The sequence below is a fragment of the Ctenopharyngodon idella genome, chromosome 14, assembly GCF_019924925.1.
Source record: "Ctenopharyngodon idella isolate HZGC_01 chromosome 14, HZGC01, whole genome shotgun sequence".
Lineage (NCBI taxonomy): Eukaryota > Metazoa > Chordata > Actinopteri > Cypriniformes > Xenocyprididae > Ctenopharyngodon > Ctenopharyngodon idella.
Genome location: NC_067233.1, coordinates 1,316,004 through 1,337,451, shown reverse-complemented (window position 1 = coordinate 1,337,451; position 21,448 = coordinate 1,316,004). Strand labels below are relative to the sequence as shown.

Here is a 21,448-nt window from a genome sequence, read left to right as displayed (position 1 = left end):
AAGTCCAGAACCATTTTAAAATCCCAAACCAAAATAACTGATTTGTGCTTCGATTCATGGGCTGGGAGTAGTCAAAATGTATTATTTGTCTTGGTATCAGTTTGCAAAGTCTGTCTTTATTACAAACCAGGGACAGACAAAACAAATACTAAAATTTAAGTTCATTTATTTACGTCAGAATTACAAGCTTTTTTACAAGTGGTAATGCCCATTTTTTATTATATAATTCTATATATGCTATATAATGCATTTAACTAATAAATTACCATTATTCTACATTAATGAATGTAAAAAAAAATGTTCATTGTTAGTTTACGATATCATTGTCAATGAATGAAACGTGTTACCATTCACATACATGCATATATCATTTCAAACATCTCTCAATAGTTTTGGTTGTGCAAGCAAGAGAATAATATGTTATTGAAGGCTTGTGGCCAATGAAAAGAGGATGGTGAAAGGGGAAAAGAGCAGACCCCCACTTCCTCTCTACATGGGGGTCTCCTAACATAAACTATCCCATTACCTGCGAGCCAATAAAAGCTTTTCCCAGAGTGATAACACGGAGCTGCAGAGAGAGATGACGCGATAACCTTCCCCTGTTCCTGCACGCGTGTTCAAAGAGATCAGAGACCAGCACACTGGATTGTATGTTTATGTGTGATCTGATGCTCATGAATTGGGCAGTAGGGAGTTATTCTTTCTCTAAGAACTAGTGTGCATGTGTTTCTCAGGGGTCAGAGGTCACTCCATGTGATTGGGGTCTATCGCTTAAATAAACAGGGCTCTGCTTTCACACTTAATCCTCTCTCCATTTTCTAATTAACTCCAAGTATAAACCAAGGGTTTGACTACTCATGTTCTCCTTTCCATTTCTCCCCACTATTTCCTGCACTCTGTGTCCCAGTTGTTCGCTTTCAGCTTTCTCCCCTTCACTCTCTTTCTGTAGGTCACAAAGGATGTATATTAAAGCAGTGAGCGCTGTGAAGCCGTGGTTTACTGTGAATTTAGAGCAGTTGTCTGTTCCACACACAAAACTATAGTGTGGCGTGAGTATATTGTACACTCTAAAAAATGCTGGGTTAAAAACAACCCATGTTGGGTTGAAAATGGACAAACCCAGCAGTTGAGTTATTTAACTCAACTATTGTTTAAAAATAAATAAATGTCTGGCTTAAAATGAACCCAAAATATGTTGGAAATTAAAAATCAGACACATAATTACTAGAGGCAACAATAATAATCAAAAGGTGAACATTTATTAATAAGCAATTTAAGTTTATTGTTTAATTATTATTCATTAAACTTGTTAATAAAGATTAATTTATGAAACATATTAATAAATGTCAATTTCCAACATATTTTGGGTTCATTTTAAGCAAGAAATACAGTAATTTTTAAACAATAGTTGAGTTAAACAAAACTACCCAGCAGGTTTGGCAAACATTTAACCCAACCGCTGGGTTAAAAAAAAAAACAATCATCGCTAGTTTAAAACAACCCAATTGCTGGGTTAAAAAAAAAAAAAACAATCGCTGGGTTAAAAAAACAACAATCGCTGGTTTAAAACAACCCAACTCCTGGGTTAAAAAAAAAAAAATCGCTGGTATAAAACAACCCAATCGCTGGGTTAAAAAAAACAAACAATCGCTGGGTTAAAAAAACAACAATCGCTGGTTTAAAACAACCCAACTCCTGGGTTAAAAAAAAAAAAAATCGCTGGTATAAAACAACCCAATCGCTGGGTTAAAAAAAAACAACAACAATCGCTGGTTTAAAACATCCCAGTTGCTGTTTGTCCATCTTCAACCCAACTTGTGATGTTTTTAACCCAGCATTTTTTAGAGTGTAGAGTCATTTTAACTCTATTTATTTATTTATTTATTTATTTATTTTTGCTTTGTGTTCCATGAAAAAAAAGGCATACAGGTTTTCATTTAAACTATTCTTGAAGTGGTCCTAAAATAGTCCTAAAATATTCTTAATATTAAATATGTATATATTTTTCTGTTGATTTTGTGGTGAAATATGACCTGGACATGTGAATGGTGAGAAAAGCTAAACATAGAGAAGCACATTTCACTCACTTTCTCTTTCTAAACACCACACATGCATGTGTACAAAAACATAATGCAATTATTTGTGAGTTTTCCCCATATGAAACGCATAAAAACAGAAGTCCCAGGATATCCAGTATCTGGCTGCCACATTGCGACGCTGAGGTTTTCTTCAAAATGGCATCTGTGAATTAAATCAGACCACAGTCCCGACACATTCTGTGTGTGTGTGTGTGTGTGTGTGTGTGTGTGTGTGTGTGTGTGTGTGTGTGTGTGTGTGTGTGTGTGTGTGTGTTTCATGACCTCCCCCGCTTCCCTGCCTCCACCTCCCCTGATCACTAGGATGAGGGATCTAAACATCATTGTATGGCTTAAACAATAGACGGTGACACAGTAAACCAGCCGGCCGAGGTGAAGTGCTACTTGTTGCTGATGTTTTCGACAGACGGAGAGGAAACAGTGAAGACGCACATAAACACAAGTTTCAGTGGCTTGAGGTCAGTTGGTCTCATCTGAGGGCTGGAAGGAATGCCGACCAATCTCACAACACATTCCTGACAGACGACAGCCTCTTATCTCCAGATGGATATTCAGACCGACTTTGTCCATCTGACAAACAAGCTGCACTGTCCAGCACTCAACAAAGATGAAAAGACTTAAAAACAGTTGATATCACAAAGTTAGAAATGACAACGAAGTGAATACAGCGTTTAAAATAGTGACGCATTCTGTTGAACTGTATCACAAAGACTCATCTCTGAAAGAGTCCAGCAGGACTGAGCTGGAGATGAAGAAAAGAAGATTAAAAAACCTCATTAAATTAAAGCAGGTTTCAAACATCTGTCTGAATGTATGAGGAAATATGTGCACATTAGACTCTCCTGAACAGTTGAGAACTAATTTGACTAAAGGTATAACAGTTTCAGAGCTGTTCTGTGTCAAACATCTCTGATGTGCATAAATACACAGATAATGGAGTGGATGGCAGTGTCATTATCAACACTTCTCTCTCATTCACTCTTACCAGAGAAAGAGGCTCACTAGAATGAGTCTTCAGTCGTTCATGAAAACCTCATGGAGAGAAATGAGAGTGAGAGTCACAGTTCTCTCCATGACCAATACTGTTGATCTGATTCAACCTAAATTGCCTTAATAACTGCCACCTGTTCACAAGTCGTGATAAGAGAGGAAGAAGGACTTTCACAACAAAAGTTTGGAAGGAGTTTATTCATCTAATCCTGTCAGTTGAGTCGATTTCTGAGCTCAGACCCTCTTGGACGTCATGCTCTACCCTCATTAATCATATAAGCAGCTGAACTCTTTAAGTAATAAAGGTAAGGTTTTCTGCTGACCTTTGCGTCCCCTCTGAGGGCGAAGAGAGACTGAGGGCCTTCGTGTGTTCAGGAACCTGTCAGGACAAGAGCGCATCCTCTTAAACACTCCACAGGTGACATGATTCAGACCTTACCTCATCCTGAGGACAGAGCCTTGAGACAAATCTGATCCAGAAGCAGAGATATGAGAATGACATGTGTCTGTAGGTGGAGTGAGGGCAGGACGCAACACTGACCTTAATGTTCATTTTAAGACTGAAAGGCAGGAAGACAGGATATGTGATCAGCAGAGAGAGAAAGGGCGGCACGGTGAAGAAGGTCGCCGGTTCGAGTCCCGGCTGAGATTATATGTGTTGGGGAAAGACCTGGTGACCTACCCTGGAAAAATCATCGCCAAGAATATTCCCGTGCATGGCAAGAGATGGCCACAGAATCACCAAGAGTCAGATACGACTAAAATGTTTAATGATCGAATGAAAGAGAAAACACGCTTGAAAGACGTTTCATCCCGAGCAAATGTCATCAACTATACAGAACACAGGCTGCGTTTACACTGCAAGCCTTAAAGCACAGATCGGATCTCTTGACCTAATCCGATTTTTTGTCCCAGCTGTTTACCTTCACTTTAGACACGGCTGGTGTCCGATATCTGTGTTTACATTAATCCCCGCCCAAAATGATTCTGTTGGTGATCGCTTTACTATGCGACATGGTTGACCCGCGGGCAGTGTTGCCAAGTCTGCGGTTTTCCCGTGGAGTTGGGCTACTTTAACACTGTTGCTGTGGGTTGATTTTCATGTCCACGGGTTGAAGCGACTCCAAATAACATGATATTTAGCCATCGCTATCTCACGACCAATTCGTACGTATTTTTTTACGAGGTGGCTAATTCGTACAAATTCTTACAACCTCACTCGTACGATTTCATACGATTTGTCTAAACCCCAGTGATGGATAGGTTTAGGGGCGGGGTTAGGGGTAGGTCATTTGTACGATTTCATACGAATTTTGCAACTCGTAAAATACGTGTGATTTAGCAAAAAACATATGAAATACGTACGAATTGCCGTGAGATCGAGTTGCATTAAGCCCCTGGAATGCGAATTTTACAAGGGTTACCCTGTCAAAAACATGGATTTTACCCTCTGGAATGCGATTTTTACCGGGCGACCAACCGAAACGCGATTGGGCTAGTTTTGAGTGGCAATTGGGTGGGTTTTGTTGTGAAAACCTGGCAACCCTGCCCTCAGGTTTTGAATGGCTGTACTAAACTTATTTAATTCACGTCGGGTGGCCATGATTATTTGCCAGCATGGACAATTTAAAAGCTGTCATGAATGTTTGCGGTGCAAAATCTAACTGAACGGATATAGACCGGAAAATAACAATATTTTAGTTTGTTATTTTAGTAGCGTGATAAGATTTCATTTATTTCAATGAATTCTAATGAATTAATGAGAGAGAGAGACTGTATGTAATAGTGAAGCTTGTTTACAAAAAAGTTTTTTTTTTTATTAATAAAATTCATGGGGCGGAGGTTGAAAACAAGTTTTTTATGCTCCTGAATGATTGTGTTTGTGCGCAACTTCTTAACTTCCTCAGTAAATAAAGGTGTGAGTTTTAGTGTGAACACATACAGGCACATCTTCTTCATAACACGACATTAAAAAAGCTTTCTTTCTTTCAAACGTGATTGGATATCTGATTTAAAACCACATTTGGAAGCTCAGAACGGATGTAAAAAAAAAGGATCTTGTGCAACTTTTTGGGTTTACACGTGCAACAAATTCTGATCCGTGTCAGATGATCCAATTTTTTAGTGTCATCGAGTTCAAATCAGTTCACAATGCACATGAATAAACTCTAACAAACCATTTCCGATGGGATCATTTTATCTTCTCATGATCTTTCTATCTGACACTTCAGAAAGATGCAAAGCAAGAGCAATGGTTTGTGCCTGTAAAGTCAGTTCAGTAGTTACAGTAGTATTAATAATCAAATAATAATCTTTTTTTTCCCATTTGACAAGCAGACTAGGTAGAAAAGTGGGATTCTTTATAGTTTTGTATTTTATAATATATTGAAAACAAGCAAATTTTGGATTATTACTAAATATTTCACAAACTGCATTGCCTAACTCTTGATATTGATATTCTGTGATGTGGTAAATTCCCCAAAGCACTTTGGAAGGATCTGTTTTAGGGATTTTAGCACATGATTGTCATTATCAGCTATTGGGAAATGCCTAAAATGAAACATTGAAACAGACGGACAGACAGTAACAGTTCAGCGGACATTGGCCTTGGCATTTATGGCACAGGGTGCTTACATGACTTGTGCAAGCAAAAGTCCACAATTAAAACAAAGATGTTTTAATTATGCACAATGACACAGTTTTCATCAGAAGCTTCAATGTAAATGTGCAAGTGTTGAATAGAAAAATAAAAGAGGAAGACAATGCAACAGCTAGATGAAAAATAAAAAGAAATATTCACTGTAAAAAATAGAAACTTGCAATTGTTACCTTATGATTCAACACATACTAACTAGTTTTGTTGGTATAAATGAATGTATTTAGGTTAATTAAGTGATGTTAAATAATATTTTTGACTTGTATAAAACCAATTAATTTAGATTTGACCATTTATTTCAGTATTTAATTAATAAGAACATCACCTCACATTTTCTCAGCCTATCAGAATCTAATTCAACGAATGATAACAATCAACTGCATTCATCACTTTCACTTTCCCATAATTTGTTGTGATGAAAGCACGTGCCAAGAACATAAATATGGATGTAATGTTCCATAACAAACTGATAAGTTGCAGAAAAAGCAAACAGCCTATGATGATGTATTGGAGTTTCAGTAATGGGCATTTCCCAGATTTCTAATCCAGCCCTGGCTTCACTGCATGTTTAATGATTGAACCAGTGTTACACAATAAGGCAGTTTTACTCCAGATATCAGCTGGGATGGGAGATAAAAGCTGCTGGACAGAAGAGAGCGTCCCAACAGAACTTCATCAGACGAGAACTAAGAGCTCAAACTCAATATGCTGCGCTGCGTTTTCTTGCTGATGTGCCTTTTGCACTTAAAGCACACAAGTAAGTGGACTGTGAATATTGAAATGTGGAACTACATTGAACTCATTTGACTGTGAACACAGATTAGTTTGTAGATGTCGCAGGCATATCTCTGTCTTGTTGTCTGCAGTATTGGGAGCCGTCACTCCAAAGCCAATCCTTATCAATGGCACCTACATCAACCCAGAGCTGGGCAAATATCACGCTAGACTGAGGAGTCTCGCCCGCAGCTGCCTGGAAATCAAAGAGAACCACGGCGGCACACAGGGTAAGGACTGTGGAAGATACAGTATCTGTGTTATAGTTTAGTCAAAGTTTAATTTTTAAAACCATTCTGAAAAACTCAAATACGCTACCAGTCAAAAGTTTAGACAGACTTGACTGGATTTTATTTATTATCTTTTAATAAATAACATCTTTTGATCTAAAAGCTTCTTATTAAATACTTGAAATGAGTTTTGTAGACAAGTACAAATACACTACCGGTCAAAAGTTTGGAATAATTACGATTTTGGTAACACTTTATTTCTATGGTCCACTTTAGACATTCTACTAACTACATGTCAACCAGCAGTCATTAGAGTATTAGTAGTCTGTCTGCTTAATATCTGCTAACACTTTATTTTGATGCTTCTCAACAGATATTCTACTAACTACAAGTAACTTGTTAACTACATGTCAACTACATGTCAACTAGCAGTCATTAGAGTATTAGTAGTCTGTCTGCTTAATATCTGCTAACACTTTATTTTGATGCTTCTCAACAGACATTCTACTAACTACAAGTAACTTGTTAACTACATGTCAACTACATGTCAACTAGCAGTCATTAGAGTATTAGTAGACTGTCTGCTTAATATCTGCTAACACTTTATTTTGATGCTTATCAACATTCTACTAACTACAAGTAACTTGTCAACTACATGTCAACTACATGTCAACTAGCAGTGATTAGAGTATTAGTAGTCTGTCTGCTTAATATCTGCTAACACTTTATTTTGATGCTTCTCAACAGACATTCTACTAACTACAAGTAACTTGTTAACTACATGTCAACTACATGTCAACTAGCAGTCATTAGAGTATTAGTAGTCTGTCTGCTTAATATCTGCTAACACTTTATTTTGATGCTTATCAACATTCTACTAACTACAAGTAACTTGTCAACTACATGTCAACTACATGTCAACTAGCAGTCATTAGAGTATTAGTAGACTGTCTGCTTAATATCTGCTAACACTTTATTTTGATGCTTATCAACATTCTACTAACTACAAGTAACTTGTCAACTACATGTCAACTAGCAGTCATTAGAGTATTAGTAGTCTGTCTGCTTAATATCTGCTAACACTTTATTTTGATGCTTCTCAACAGACATTCTACTAACTACAAGTAACTTGTCAACTACATGTCAACTAGCAGTCATTAGAGTATTAGTAGACTGTCTGCTTAATATCTGCTAACACTTTATTTTGATGCTTATCAACATTCTACTAACTACAAGTAACTTGTCAACTACATGTCAACTAGCAGTCATTAGAGTATTAGTAGTCTGTCTGCTTAATATCTGCTAACACTTTATTTTGATGCTTATCAACAGACATTCTGCTAACTACAAGTAACTTGTCAACTACATGTCAACTAGCAGTCATTAGAGTATTAGTAGACTGTCTGCTTAATATCTGCTAACACTTTATTTTGATGCTTATCAACAGACATTCTGCTAACTACAAGTAACTTGTCAACTACATGTCAACTAGCAGTCATTAGAGTATTAGTAGACTGTGCTTAATATCTGCTAACACTTTATTTTGATGCTTATCAACAGACATTCTGCTAACTACAAGTAACTTGTCAACTACATGTCAACTAGCAGTCATTAGAGTATTAGTAGTCTGTCTGCTTAATATCTGCTAACACTTTATTTTGATGCTTATCAACAGACATTCTACTAACTACAAGTAACTTGTCAACTACATGTCAACTAGCAGTCATTAGAGTATTAGTAGACTGTCTGCTTAATATCTGCTAACACTTTATTTTGATGCTTATCAACAGACATTCTGCTAACTACAAGTAACTTGTCAACTACATGTCAACTAGCAGTCATTAGAGTATTAGTAGTCTGTCTGCTTAATATCTGCTAACACTTTATTTTGATGCTTCTCAACAGACATTCTACTAACTACAAGTAACTTGTCAACTACATGTCAACTAGCAGTCATTAGAGTATTAGTAGACTGTCTGCTTAATATCTGCTAACACTTTATTTTGATGCTTATCAACAGACATTCTGCTAACTACAAGTAACTTGTCAACTACATGTCAACTAGCAGTCATTAGAGTATTATTATTACTCCAGTCTTCAGTGTCACATGATTCTTCAGAAATCATTCTAATAATCTGATTTGCTGCGCAAGAAACATTTCTGATTATTATCAATGTTGAAAACGTTTTTTAACAATATATTCGTTTCAAAAAAAGTATTTTTAATGGATGATCATGAGAAGATACAGAAGGAATAGTACTGAACTCCTTCAATACTGAATAAAAGCATCACTCATGAAGTCCAGAATGAACAAAGACAAAGAGGAAGCTCAAACACAAGAGTGTTTTGATTAGTTTGACATTTTTGGTCACTAAATAATACCAATACTTCAATTTGTTTTATATGATTTATTATTATTATTATTATTATTATTATTATATGTCCAAATGTAAGGACATTTGCAAGCTTTCAGTTGAGTTCTTTTTTAAAGCAGAATCTGGGCTCTTTGTTTCTCCTCAGACGGCATATACATCCTGACCACAGAGAGTGGCACATATTACCAGGCCTTCTGTGACATGAGCACAGCCGGAGGCGGATGGACTCTTGTGGCCAGCGTCCATGAAAACAACATCAAAGGGAAGTGCTCTGTTGGTGACCGCTGGTCGAGCCAGCAGGGAAACGACCAGAACCTGCCTGAAGGAGACGGAGCATGGGCGAACACCGCCACGTTCGGCAGCGCAGAGAGCTCGACTAGTGACGACTACAAGGTACATCATCACACCAAACTCCAGCTAACCACTGACAGGATGTTACTGCCCATTTGACGGCCCTTATATCCCGCAGAATCCTGGCTACTACGACATTACCGCACAAGATGTGTCAGTGTGGCACATTCCCAATGATGAGCAGCTGAGAAACTGGACGTCTTCTGCCATCCTGCGCTACCATACAGAGAGCCAGTTCCTGAGACAGCACGGGGGAAACCTGTACCACTTATTCAAGGTCAAACACACAGTTCTGTCTGCAGACTATATAAAAATCCAACATGCACAGCTGTACTGCTGCTTTAAAGAGTGTGTGCATCAGTACTGACACTTATAGGCCGCATTTACACTACACAGTTTTTTTAATTTGACCATTAAAGCATTACAATAATTCTGGGGGAAAAAATCTAAATGTTTTAAAGCATTTTTATGGAAGAAATGTAAAAATGTAACAACAGAAAATGAAATGTTTTGTGTTGTGTTTGTAACAGAAGTACCCGGTGAGGTTCAGGGCCGGACAGTGTAAGAGCGATACAGGAGCCGTCAGTCCGGTGGTGTATGATACTGGAGACAAAGATTCAACTACAAAATTATATGGACCGTCTGCTGGAAGTACTGAACTCTACTTTACATCAAAGTGCCTGTTTACACCTGCTCACTTCTGATCTGATTTGTTAAAACGGTTCCATTTACACTTATCCAGTTTCGTCTGGAATGAGTCTCAAAACACCTCCTGAGGTGGTTTGAGTGATCAGATTTAAATTCGTTTCGGAGCATTTCCACCTGGTCTTTTCACAATCAGATAGCCGTCCCAACAGAGAAAACACATGAAGTGAACAGGTGTAAACAGGCCCAAAGAAATCCACATCACACCGAAACTGAAGTGCAGGAACGCTGGGTACTGACTGTGTGTGTTGTGTTTTTCTCAGAGGAGTTTGAGTCTGGCTTCATCACCTTCAGAGTGTTTAACAGCGATCAAGCAGCCATGGCCATGTGCTCTGGGATCAAACCCACTGAATGCAATCCTCAGCATGTAAGTCACTTCTCAGCTTTCGTCAAATCTGAATATTGCAAAGGAATCAGGCTGATGTGAGTGTGTTTTTCAGTATTGCATTGGAGGAGGATATTTCCCGCAGCGTCAGCAGTGTGGAGACTTCACCGGTCTGGACCTGAGAGAAGCTGCATCCAAACAACTCACTGAATCATCTGTGCTGCTCTTCTATCGTTAAGAGGCTCATTAACAGACGTGAAACATCAAACATTCACTGCTGTTTACATTAAATCAAACGCTGAGCTGAGCTGTACATGTATTAAGTTGTTAAAACTTCTATTTTTTCTGTTTGATGTATGAATGTTGATATCAATAAACATCTGAAATAGATTTCCAGCTGTGTTAATTTACAAATTTAGCACTAAAAACATGCAAGAGATTTTCAAATTAAACTGTATTTCATGCAGCTGTCCAAAATGTTGTTAGAGTTTGATTTAACTCAACTGTGTTGAATTAAATCAATGTAGTCCACTTTCAAATAAAAATTTCCTGATAATTTACTCACCCCCATGTCATCCAAGCTGTTCATGTCTTTCTTTCTTCAGTCGAAAAGAAATTAAGGTTTTTGATGAAAACATTCCAGGATTATTCTCCTTATTATTAGAATTCCAGCCGTGTAGACGCTGCTAAGTGTATTACTGCCCTCCACAGGTCAAAGTTTGAACTAAATTGTCATGAACAATTTAGTTCAAACTTTGACCTGTGGAGGGCAGTAATACACTTAGCAGTGTCTACACTGCCGGAATTTTAATAGAGAAGAAGAAGAGAGCTAGTTCAAGACAAGCGTCTATGGTGAAAACGTATATAATTTTTTATTTTTTTTTGGAAAATGGCCGATGTGTTTCTCTAGATAAGACTCTTATTCCTCGTCTGGTATCGTTTAAAGCCCTTTGAAGCTGCACTGAAACTGACATTTTGATCTTTGACTGTTTGGGGTCAATTGAAGTCCACTATAAGGAGAAAAATCCTGGAATGTTTTTTATTCTTAATTTCTTTTCGACTGAAGAAAGAAGAATTAAATATATATTTTTGTTGGATATTTACAGCTGTTTGGGGATTGCTAAATATGTAGCCTAATGTCTACTTCTAATTTATTACTTTAACAGTTAAACTAATCAAGAGCAACATAAAAAAATATGTGTATGTATATTACTTGATAAAAATGTTGTATTTTTTGACCAGTTTTAAAGTTTACTACATTTTTGTTCCTGAAATCCACACTTCTGATGGGATCAGTATAATCCATATTTTTTTGGATCAAAGGTATCCCAATCTTACTAAAAAGTTTTGAACAACACAAACTGATGATTTTATCCAGATCAAAACCAAGATTGGATTTTGTGATCTGATCTGATTTCACAATCCATTTTCAAGATTTCATCCAATCCGATAGCCGAAATCAGTTCAGATTACTTTTGAACAACTGGCCCCTGGTTACCAGAGCAATCGTGCTGTCATTATTTTCACCAGCAGAGGGCGCTGAGAGCCACACTGATTGCTTGATCGCGCACACTGCTTTAGCCATGAAAACTCAAACTCACCATGAAATATTATTTGAAACTGCTTCGCAAACAAGAACAAATGTAGGGCGGGGCTTGATTTTGAATTGATTGGATGGTTGTGGTTTGCTATTGGTGGATCACATGTGAATGACAGGTTGCCCCGCCCTCATCATCAGAGACGAGATGTCAGTGCCAGAGGAAGTTATTCTGATTCAAGATTACGAGGAACATGAATTTAAAACAGTAATGATGATGTGCAATGATACATTTATAATAAATATTGCAAGATTCCATAAAAAAAAAAGATTTGTCAAATATTGATTTCATTGTGACTTTAATGTAAAGTGTTCCCGATACATGAATATGCTAACAAATCATGCATAAACATGTTTACAGACAATTTAAGGGTCAACAGCCCTGTAGAGAAACTATTAGTGTTAAACTCTTTGCTCTGTCCTTGTTGTGATACAGATGTGTATTCACTTTCATTGACACACACACACACACACACACACACACCCTCCCCTTCTGCATCCTTGAACGTGTTTCCTGCAACAGGAAGCAGCAAAAATCCCATATGATTTTTTTTTCCTGTTCGCCAAAAACACAACTTCCTATCCACACGGTCAGGTCAGCTGAAATCAGTGTGAATCTGGAGAACGTGCACCTGTGTGTTCAAGCCAAAGAAAGAGAGAGAGAGAGAGAGAGAGAGAGAGAGAGAGAGAGAGAGAGAGGCAGACAATGATATTTGAATGGCCCCTTCGGGGGTCTTGAAATAATCACCCCATTGGTTCTCACGTAGTAATGTAAAAACCTCGCATTTGTGTGTAAAATAAAAACACAAAACCTCACAATACACCACAGCAACAATGGTTTGTGTCAGATTATATTATTTCACTAATAAAACAGAACACTCAGGTATTAAGGTGTCACACAATCGTTCAGGAAACAGTGAAACGCTATTGGATGTCAGAGTTTGCTCAGTCAGGTCACATGGGCCGGAGCAGCTAAAGGAAATGAGAGCTTTCAGCGTCACGTGACACCTTTAACAAGATCTCTCTGCATCCTGCTGCTGATAACACCAATCCAAGACAAACACTCATTACACTGAAGCACATCAACACTGTGTTCGCTTCTCTCAAACTCTCACTGCCTACTTATTTCAAGGTGCTCGGGTTTCCACCTTCAACAGAGACTTCCATCTACATGCAAATTATATTGTAAGATCTAGAAAAACATTTTCTGAATTCATGCAAAAAATTTGAGTTATTCTGGTGCATCTACTGTATCTCTGAGATAAACACTGTTGTTTTTCAGATCACACTCACATCTAAATGACTCTAAAAACACACATTACTGTGTCTCTGATCTAAATATTTCTTGATAATGTTCTGCTAAAAATACCTTAAACCAGTTGACCTCGACAGACTCGGAGAGAAAGTCATGCGTTTACATTCATTTACTGAAGAAGTAACAGATCAGTCAGTGAGATTGCGCATGAATAATCCAATTTTTGAACCAGTTTTCTTATTACAGCTAATTATTTGCAGAATGAGAGAGACGACAACTTTCTTTCATCTATAATTGGAAATCCCAGATTTGGGATCCTGAGGATCTTTATATGTCACAAGAATCTCCTCACCTAAACATGCTTCATCTGACGTCTGGAGAGAGACATCTAAACAGAGAAATCTCTCTTCTCACCGCTGAGACTTACACATCTCAGATTTGAAGAAGCCTCGGGACCTGAAGGGGCTGTACAGTATGTAAGAATTTTCATGTGTTTGTCGCATTTTATTGGCAATTGTGAACGGCTTGTAACGAAACAAAAAAAAAACGAGACCTTCCCCGACTTCCTATGAAAGCCTGTGGATGATTTTCATGCGAAGGACTTGGGACATTTTTGCCAGGAATAAAGGATGTGACGTTTTCGCTCCCGAGAGCCTCTCTTCTGTTCAACGACACATGAAACGAATGAATGCTTATACAATGTTCAGGATAAAGCTGAAAGAGTTTTTCAGTACTGTAATGTCAATGTGTCACGCAAAGAAAAGGGATTCATTCAAACTATAGTCTCACAGTCAGATCTATATAGTCTCAAATACACTTTATAATCAAACTGTGTAATTTTAATGAGCTCATCTGTTGACATGATGCCGGTGAATCTCAGAGCTGCTGTAATCACTGTGATCAGATGCTGCTGTTTTCTCATGTTTGTTGTGTTTATTTTGTTAGTATATCGGGATCTTGAATCACATTCAGTCTCTTGTGTGTTACGTGTGCACGAGTGTGAGCAATAAGCTGCTGCTGCAGTTCACTTAACATCCACCGGTGTCGCTAATAACACGGGTTTCTGAATTCTACATATAGCTCCTTTAAAGGGTTAGTTCACCCAAAAATGAAGATTCTGTCATTAATTACTCACCCTCATGTCGTTCCACACCCGTAAGACCTTCGTTCATCTTCAGAACACAAATTAAGATATTTTTGATGAAATCCGAGAGGTATCTATAGACAGCAATATAATCAACACTTTCAAGGTCCAGAAAGGTACTAAAGACATCGTTAAAACAGTCATGTGACTGCAGTGGTTCAACCTTAATGTTATGAAGAGACGAGAATACTTTTTGTGCACAAAAACAAAACAAAAATAACTTGCATGCGTCGTGTTGATCATGTGATCAGTGTCAGCCAATACTGAGCCAGCATTCAGACGTTAACACGGAAGCTCAGCAAACGTAAATAGCGTAGCAGAATGACGGGACAGACGAATGTTGAATAAAGTCATTATTTTTGTTTTGTTTTTGCGCACAAAAAGTATTCTCGTCTCTTCATAACATTAAGGTTGAACCACTGCAGTCACAGGACTGTTTTAACGATGTCTTTAGTACCTTTCTGGACCTTGAAAGTGTTGATTATATTGCTGTCTATAGATACCTCTCGGATTTCATCAAAAATATCTTAATTTGTGTTCTGAAGATGAACGAAGGTCTTACAGGTGTGGAACGACATAAGGGTGAGGAATTAATGACAGAACTTTCATTTTTGGCTGAACTAACCCTTTAATTAAAATATTTCTGTATTTTAGCTTAATATTCGTCAGTGGCAAAGTCCCACAGATGTGCACTGCTCTCTCTTTAATGTCACATAAAAGCCTCTATTATTTCCTCCAGTTGCTCTTAAAAACAGACACATGTTCACCATTACCTCCATCTCCAGCTTCACTGAACACATGTCAACATCCGTCTGGGATGAAGCTCTTGAATGCAGGTCTAATTTTAGCAGCACATGCAGTTGCTGAGGTTTTTTTCCCTCTTTTCCACTAGTTTCAGTTGTGAAACTACTGTGGATCCATTTGCAGGTATTTATTAAATCTTTCCCCTCCATTGATGTAATTTCCCCGCAATCCATGTAGGTAGGGGGCGCTATTACAGATCTTCAGTATTGCCATGTCCACAGTTTTCCCGCAGAATTGGGCTACTTCAACTCTGTTGCCACTGTTTTTTCATGTCTGCAGGTTGAAGTGACCCCAAATAACATGAAAGTTAATTTTACCAGGGGAACCCCGCCAAAAATGAAAATTTTACCCTTCGGAATGTGATTTTTACTGGGGAACCCAGTAAAGTGGGAAAGCAGAAAGATTCACTCAGATTTTTGCTCAAAATGTTGCTTTTTTAAATGAAACTTACCCACATTCAAGTGTTGATCTAAGGAATGAATGGAGCTAGAATAACATGTTTAAAAGCAGAGGCTCTGTACTGTCTTTCGATATACTGTACGTGCAAATATTTATACAACATATTTATACAACATGATCACAAATTCTGACGTGGAAAGAGCTAACAGTAGTTTAGAAGGATGACAAAACCAAAGACATTCAAGAGCCAGGAGACAGTCAGAAATCCACCCATGCTGTTTCCTCAACATATTTATTGTTTCATGAAATCAAGACAATATCTAATAAATGTTTTACCCGAAAAACACAACAATGACAGCACCTACTTTCATGGATAGTTGATCATTTCAATGTCATTTCCGGTCCAATACTACAATTTATGAAATTATTTATTCATTAGTAATTAGCATTTAAAGGAAGATCATCAGATTTTGAAATTACAAAGCTTATTTAAATGACATTTGGTCCTATAAAATTTGGTCCACCACTTTCAGAGGCAGTTTTTGTGATTCTTTGGTGCGGTTGTACAAAAGCAATGCCTCATTCAAGAGTTTCTATCATATTGATTGACATCACATCATTATATCTCAGCCTCCAGTGTTTCTGCTCTACAGTATCGCTAAAATCTCCTGGAAAATGTCAGTATTTCATCAGCATTTTCATCAAATAAGATGAGCATAAATACAAAGAATTCACACTGATCTATCTACTCAGACACTGATCTACTAAGTTGTAGCGCCTCCTAGTGGTCAAACATACAAAACTGTATACAGAACGAGTCAAACAATTCAGTCTATCTATCAAAATTGCTTGAGAATTGTAAACATGCAAATATTTTTCGTGTTTTGGTCTGTTTTATGCGTGTATTGATTAGGGTGTGTAGGGTGTAAATGTGGTCAGCAGTTCTGTAATTTGGTGTTCGTTAAGGAAGTTTATAATTCTATTGTTTAAATCACTTCCTCAGATCACTGCTCACACAATCGCCTCTGAAATTATTAGGGTCCCATTGTTTGTAAGTTCTTCATGTGTAATCAGGAAGTCAAGTAGATTTTGATTCTTTTTAACCGTGTTTTCATAAGTTTGTAGAATTTGTTTGATCAGATTATAATTGTCGTTGAGTTGTGTTGGTGGGATTTCCTTATATAAGTTTTCAAAATGTTTTGTCCAAATCTTGTATTGGCAGGTCTTGTGGTTTTTCCCAGATCTGATTATGGTTTATTGAATATTATATTTCCTGTAAATTATTGGTCATAAGGTGTTGATTTTTCACTCCAACTGTCTTTATATTGTTTTAATTTTGAACAGTATTCAGTTCTGATGTCTGTTCTTTGGTTCTTCATGTTTCAGATTTGATAATTTTCGAAGTTGTTTCCTTAATGTTTTGAAGTCTGAGTCAAACCATTTTTCATCTTTTGGTGGTTTTTTTTTTTTTTTTTTGGTCTTTCTTTTTCAATTCACTTCTCTGTGCTGCTTTTTAAAATATGTAATTGATTTAATTTGTAGCCAAATTAACACCATATCTAGTCAAATTTCTTATTAATAAATGTATTTATTAGATTTTTCAGTTGAGGGCTTGAATACATTTGTCTGTCTGAACAATCTATCTAATTTCCACCAAACTGAATTAATTTCTAAAGTTAATGTGCTTGTTTACCTTGTTAGATATGAGGTGTGATGTATGAAGAAAACATACTACTATTACTAAATATCACTTGGAATCAGAATATTTTTATTGTGCGTCATTTCTGTTCAGACTGTAATTTTTGTAAAATTATACAAAAAAAAAAAAAAAAAAAAAGTTAAATTATATTTAGGATACAAAAAGAATGTCCTCTAATTAACATCCTATATTTGATACATAAATGTAATGATGTATAAACTAATTCTGACGGTGTGGAAGTCCTGAAGGAAACTGATCTCCTGCTTGTTTCTCATGTGTGTTCGGTCAGGCCCAGCACATGAGTGAAGGAGTACAGCAGGTCCAGTCCCAGATAGGCCTGTGTGATGGTGCAGACGACGCCCAGCCCGGACAGAGCGATCAGAGCCCACAGCATCTTAGCACTGAAGTACAGCGGCTCCAGCCTGCCGGAGCACAGTTACAGCTGAGGACACGACCGGACACACATCAACACAACTGATCACACACAGCGCTTTACCTGCCCTGAGCGGACTCCGCATAGCCGTGGAAGTACAGATACCGGCCGTAAAGATACAGGATCCCGAAGAACACTGCCAATGCTGGAGAGAAAATCATCAGGTTTCATATGCTGGGTTTGTTCGTATCACATAGAAGAACCATTTCTGGTTCCTCAAAGAACCCTTCAGTGAACAATTCTTAAAAGAACCATTATTTTCTTGGTGTGAAAAACATTTTAATAATCTAAAGCACCTTTTTATGGAAGCTTGTTTCCGCCACTGAATAAAAAAAAAAAAAAAAAGATAATTGTTACTTATCTCACAATTCTGACTTTTTCTCTTGCAACTGCGAATTTGCATCTCAGAATTCCGACTATTTTTTTATTAGAATTGCGAGATTTAAACTTGCAATTCCAACTTGACCTCACGCAATTCCGACTTGACCTCACGCAATTCCGACTTGACCTCACGCAATTCCGACTTGACCTCTCGCAATTCCGACTTGACCTCACGCAATTCCGACTTTGACCTCACGCAATTCCGACTTTGACCTCACGCAATTCCGACTTTGATCTCACGCAATTCCGACTTGATATCTCGCAATTCCGACTTGATATCTCGCAATTCCGACTTGATATCTCGCAATTCCGACTTGACCTCACGCAATTCCGACTTTGATCTCACGCAATTCCGACTTTGATCTCACGCAATTCCGACTTGATATCTCGCAATTCCGACTTTGATATCACGCAATTCCGACTTTGATATCACGCAATTCCGACTTGATATCACGCAATTCCGACTTGATTTCACAAAATTCCGACTTGATATCAAGCAATTCCGATTTGATAATTTGCAATTCCGACTTTGATCTCACGCAATTCCGACTTGATATCTCGCAATTCCGACTTTGATCTCACGCAATTCCGACTTTGATATCTCGCAATTCCGACTTTGATATCTCGCAATTCCGACTTTGATATCTCGCAATTCCGACTTGATATCACGCAATTCCGACTTGATATCACGCAATTCCGACTTTGATATCACGCAATTCCGACTTGATTTCACAAAATTCCGACTTGATATCAAGCAATTCCGATTTGATTTCTCGCAATTCCGACTTGATTTCACAAAATTCCGACTTGATATCAAGCAATTCCGATTTGATAATTTGCAATTCCGACTTTGATCTCACGCAATTGCGACTTGATATCTCGCAACTGGACTTGATCTCACAAAATTCCAACTTTGATATCACACAATTCCGAAAAAAAGTCAGAATTGTGACAGAAGTCGCAATGACCTTTTTTATTTTTTATTTCATGGTGAAAAGAAACAAGCTTCCATACCTTTTCCCCACTATTACAGCAATGGAAAGATTCCATGGATGTTAAACGTTCTTCATTGGATCATATGCCAATCAAAAACCTTTATTTTTAACAGTGTATAATAGTAATTAACCTAGCACCACCTTAAATTTAGGCCTGTTTAATTATTTTAGATCTGAACTGAGGTGTTTTTGAAGAGCACAACACAGCAACAGGACTGCACTGTTTTGCATAAAAGTTTTTGTTTACATGCAAAACTGTGGTGTGTGATGTCAGATTATAGCAATAAGCCAATGTCAGATGTGAGAACTGTTTAATCTAGATAGACCTTGTTGGTTTATTAAACTATAGTTAACTAAAGCAACAAGCCAGAGGTATTATTTGTACACTTCTCACAATGGAAAGTTCCCTTTTGTAGACATTTCTAAGGTGGTTTGCTAGACTTACCATCCGTCAAGTGCCCCAAACCCCTCTAAAACCATCAAAACAGACCAAATATCCAAACATCTTAGCATTTTCATTCATTCAAATGAAAAATTAGATGCTCTCCGTTACTGTAAACAAATCAAAACATTTTCAGTACAGTGTTTCTCTGTGGAATTCTGGAAAATGTTGTGCTAAATGCAATGATAAACCACCAAAACATGCCAGCCTAACTAGCTTGGCCAGGCTAACTATCTTAGGTTGCTCTTCAGAAGCTCAGAATGTGATATTTGCAAGCTACTTGAGCTAGTTTTATTAATAACATAAAATATTACAGCTGCATTTTTATCACGATTAATTAATATGTTGTTCTTTCAGATCAAAGTAGGCGTTAGTCTACCCTGATGATAATGCTTGTTCAGTTCAGAGAAACTCACCTTGACTGAAGAAAACTCCAGCCACCCAAAGTGAGAAGATGAAAATGGGGAAATACTCTGAACAGTTCGCTCTGGCAAAGCAAGAATATGACAGACAAATGAGACAAAAGAGGGAAGTCATCTATGTATTCATGTCATGGATGTAAACGTGATCCATTCCGTCGAACTTACTGGGCTCGAAAGATCCGGTCGAACTCCGGCGGTCCAGTAATGGCGGGCGGCGAAACCGAGTACTTCCTCCGCGCGTAGATCACCTTCAGAGAGAAGTACGCTGGCGGGAAGAGAAACACGATTACCAAATCTCCATTAACGCGTTTTTTTAAACGGATTTTTGAGGTAAATACATTTCTGACATACATTGCTTAATATCCCGTTCTCAATACGTTTATTTGGCATTTAAAAATGTCATCCTTAAAACAAAACATTCCACCTGAGAAGCAAAAAGAGTTTATAGAGAATGGATCTGACAAATAATCTTTCCTGAGTGATTTTTGTTCTGACAAAGCTTAAAGGGATAGTCCACAGTTCTATAATAGGAACATAATATACGATATTTTAAAGAAATGTCTCAGTATTTTTTGTCAACGATCACCAAAACAGTTTGGTCCCAAAATATCATATTGTGTGTCAAATGTTTGGAACGACAGAATTTTCATTTTAGGTGAACTATCAATTTAAGAAGGCCTACACAAAAAAATAAAAATAATAAAAAATAAATAAATAAAATGAGTTTCTCCAACTAATTCCAACATGTCTTATTTTGAATCGTGTAACCACTGAGTATTGTTTTTGAAGATCTTACAGAGTATATTCATAGTATTCCATTCGTTTACTCGTTTCAAGCCTAATCCTCACTTTGAATCATGTATTATTTTACCAGCCAGTTTGCAAGGCGTACGTGCCAACATGACTTATACTCTTTATCACTCACTAGTTTAAAGTTCAACTATCACATTCAACAACTATTGTCCATTCTTACACGTCCTACTTGAAATAATGTTGCTCAAGCATGTTTCATCATATTGTATAAACTGTTTTTTGGGCATATGACAGTACAAACTGACAAACATTGATTTGACTTTACCATCTCTAGATATTACCTTGTTCCAGCAATCCCAGCACTGTGACCGCTGCTAACAACACCACCTGATCCAGCATCATTCCAGTGGACAGTGAGAACAGACGCTTTTCTCTCTCTCTCTGTGTGTGTGTCCAAACTACACACACAGGCTCTTCCTTAATCACTTATATCAGCTTGAACGAATTGGGCAGGTCAGATATTACATCACTAATAGTAAAATTTGTGAGCAGGTACAGGGAAAACCTAGAGGGGTTTTTCCCTTGATAAATTAAAATGACCAAAACTCGATAACTCAATGTT

The 21,448-nt window shown here is 37.5% G+C and overlaps 2 protein-coding genes across 3 annotated transcripts; one reads left to right on the top strand and one right to left on the bottom strand.

Moving 5' to 3' along the window:
• The first annotated feature begins 6,314 nt into the window (after window positions 1-6,314).
• On the top strand, window positions 6,315-11,077 carry itln3 (intelectin 3). Its single transcript, XM_051860610.1, has 7 exons — window positions 6,315-6,499; window positions 6,609-6,746; window positions 9,267-9,514; window positions 9,591-9,749; window positions 10,003-10,123; window positions 10,441-10,544; window positions 10,618-11,077. Exons 1-7 carry the CDS (start codon window positions 6,448-6,450, stop codon window positions 10,738-10,740), a joined length of 945 nt encoding a protein of 314 aa, XP_051716570.1. The 5' UTR covers window positions 6,315-6,447; the 3' UTR covers window positions 10,741-11,077.
• A 6,371-nt stretch (window positions 11,078-17,448) lies between these two features.
• On the bottom strand, window positions 17,449-21,380 carry ltc4s (leukotriene C4 synthase). 2 transcript variants are annotated; one of them, XM_051859925.1, is made up of 5 exons: window positions 21,168-21,380; window positions 20,239-20,338; window positions 20,068-20,138; window positions 17,897-17,978; window positions 17,449-17,822 (listed from the first exon to the last, which is right to left on the bottom strand). In XM_051859925.1, exons 1-5 carry the CDS (start codon window positions 21,226-21,228, stop codon window positions 17,672-17,674), a joined length of 465 nt encoding a protein of 154 aa, XP_051715885.1. In that variant the 5' UTR covers window positions 21,229-21,380; the 3' UTR covers window positions 17,449-17,671. The 2 variants fall into 2 exon arrangements, with proteins under 2 accessions (XP_051715885.1, XP_051715886.1); XM_051859926.1 differs by lacking the exon at window positions 21,168-21,380 and adding an exon at window positions 20,870-21,158.
• Between the last annotated feature and the right edge of the window lie 68 nt (window positions 21,381-21,448).

Excerpts from the sequence above, each read along its gene's own strand:
- ltc4s (XM_051859925.1), bottom strand. The coding sequence starts at position 21,228 with ATGATGCTGGATCAGGTGGTGTTGTTAGCAGCGGTCACAGTGCTGGGA. Across the intron at positions 20,339-21,167 it reads GCTGGGATTGCTGGAACAAG|CGTACTTCTCTCTGAAGGTG; the intron begins GTAATATCTAGA and ends TCTTCCCGCCAG. Across the intron at positions 17,823-17,896 it reads GCGGAGTCCGCTCAGGGCAG|GCTGGAGCCGCTGTACTTCA; the intron begins GTAAAGCGCTGT and ends GTGCTCCGGCAG.
- itln3 (XM_051860610.1), top strand. The coding sequence starts at position 6,448 with ATGCTGCGCTGCGTTTTCTTGCTGATGTGCCTTTTGCACTTAAAGCAC. Across the intron at positions 10,124-10,440 it reads ATATGGACCGTCTGCTGGAA|AGGAGTTTGAGTCTGGCTTC; the intron begins GTACTGAACTCT and ends TGTTTTTCTCAG. Across the intron at positions 10,545-10,617 it reads CTGAATGCAATCCTCAGCAT|TATTGCATTGGAGGAGGATA; the intron begins GTAAGTCACTTC and ends TGTGTTTTTCAG.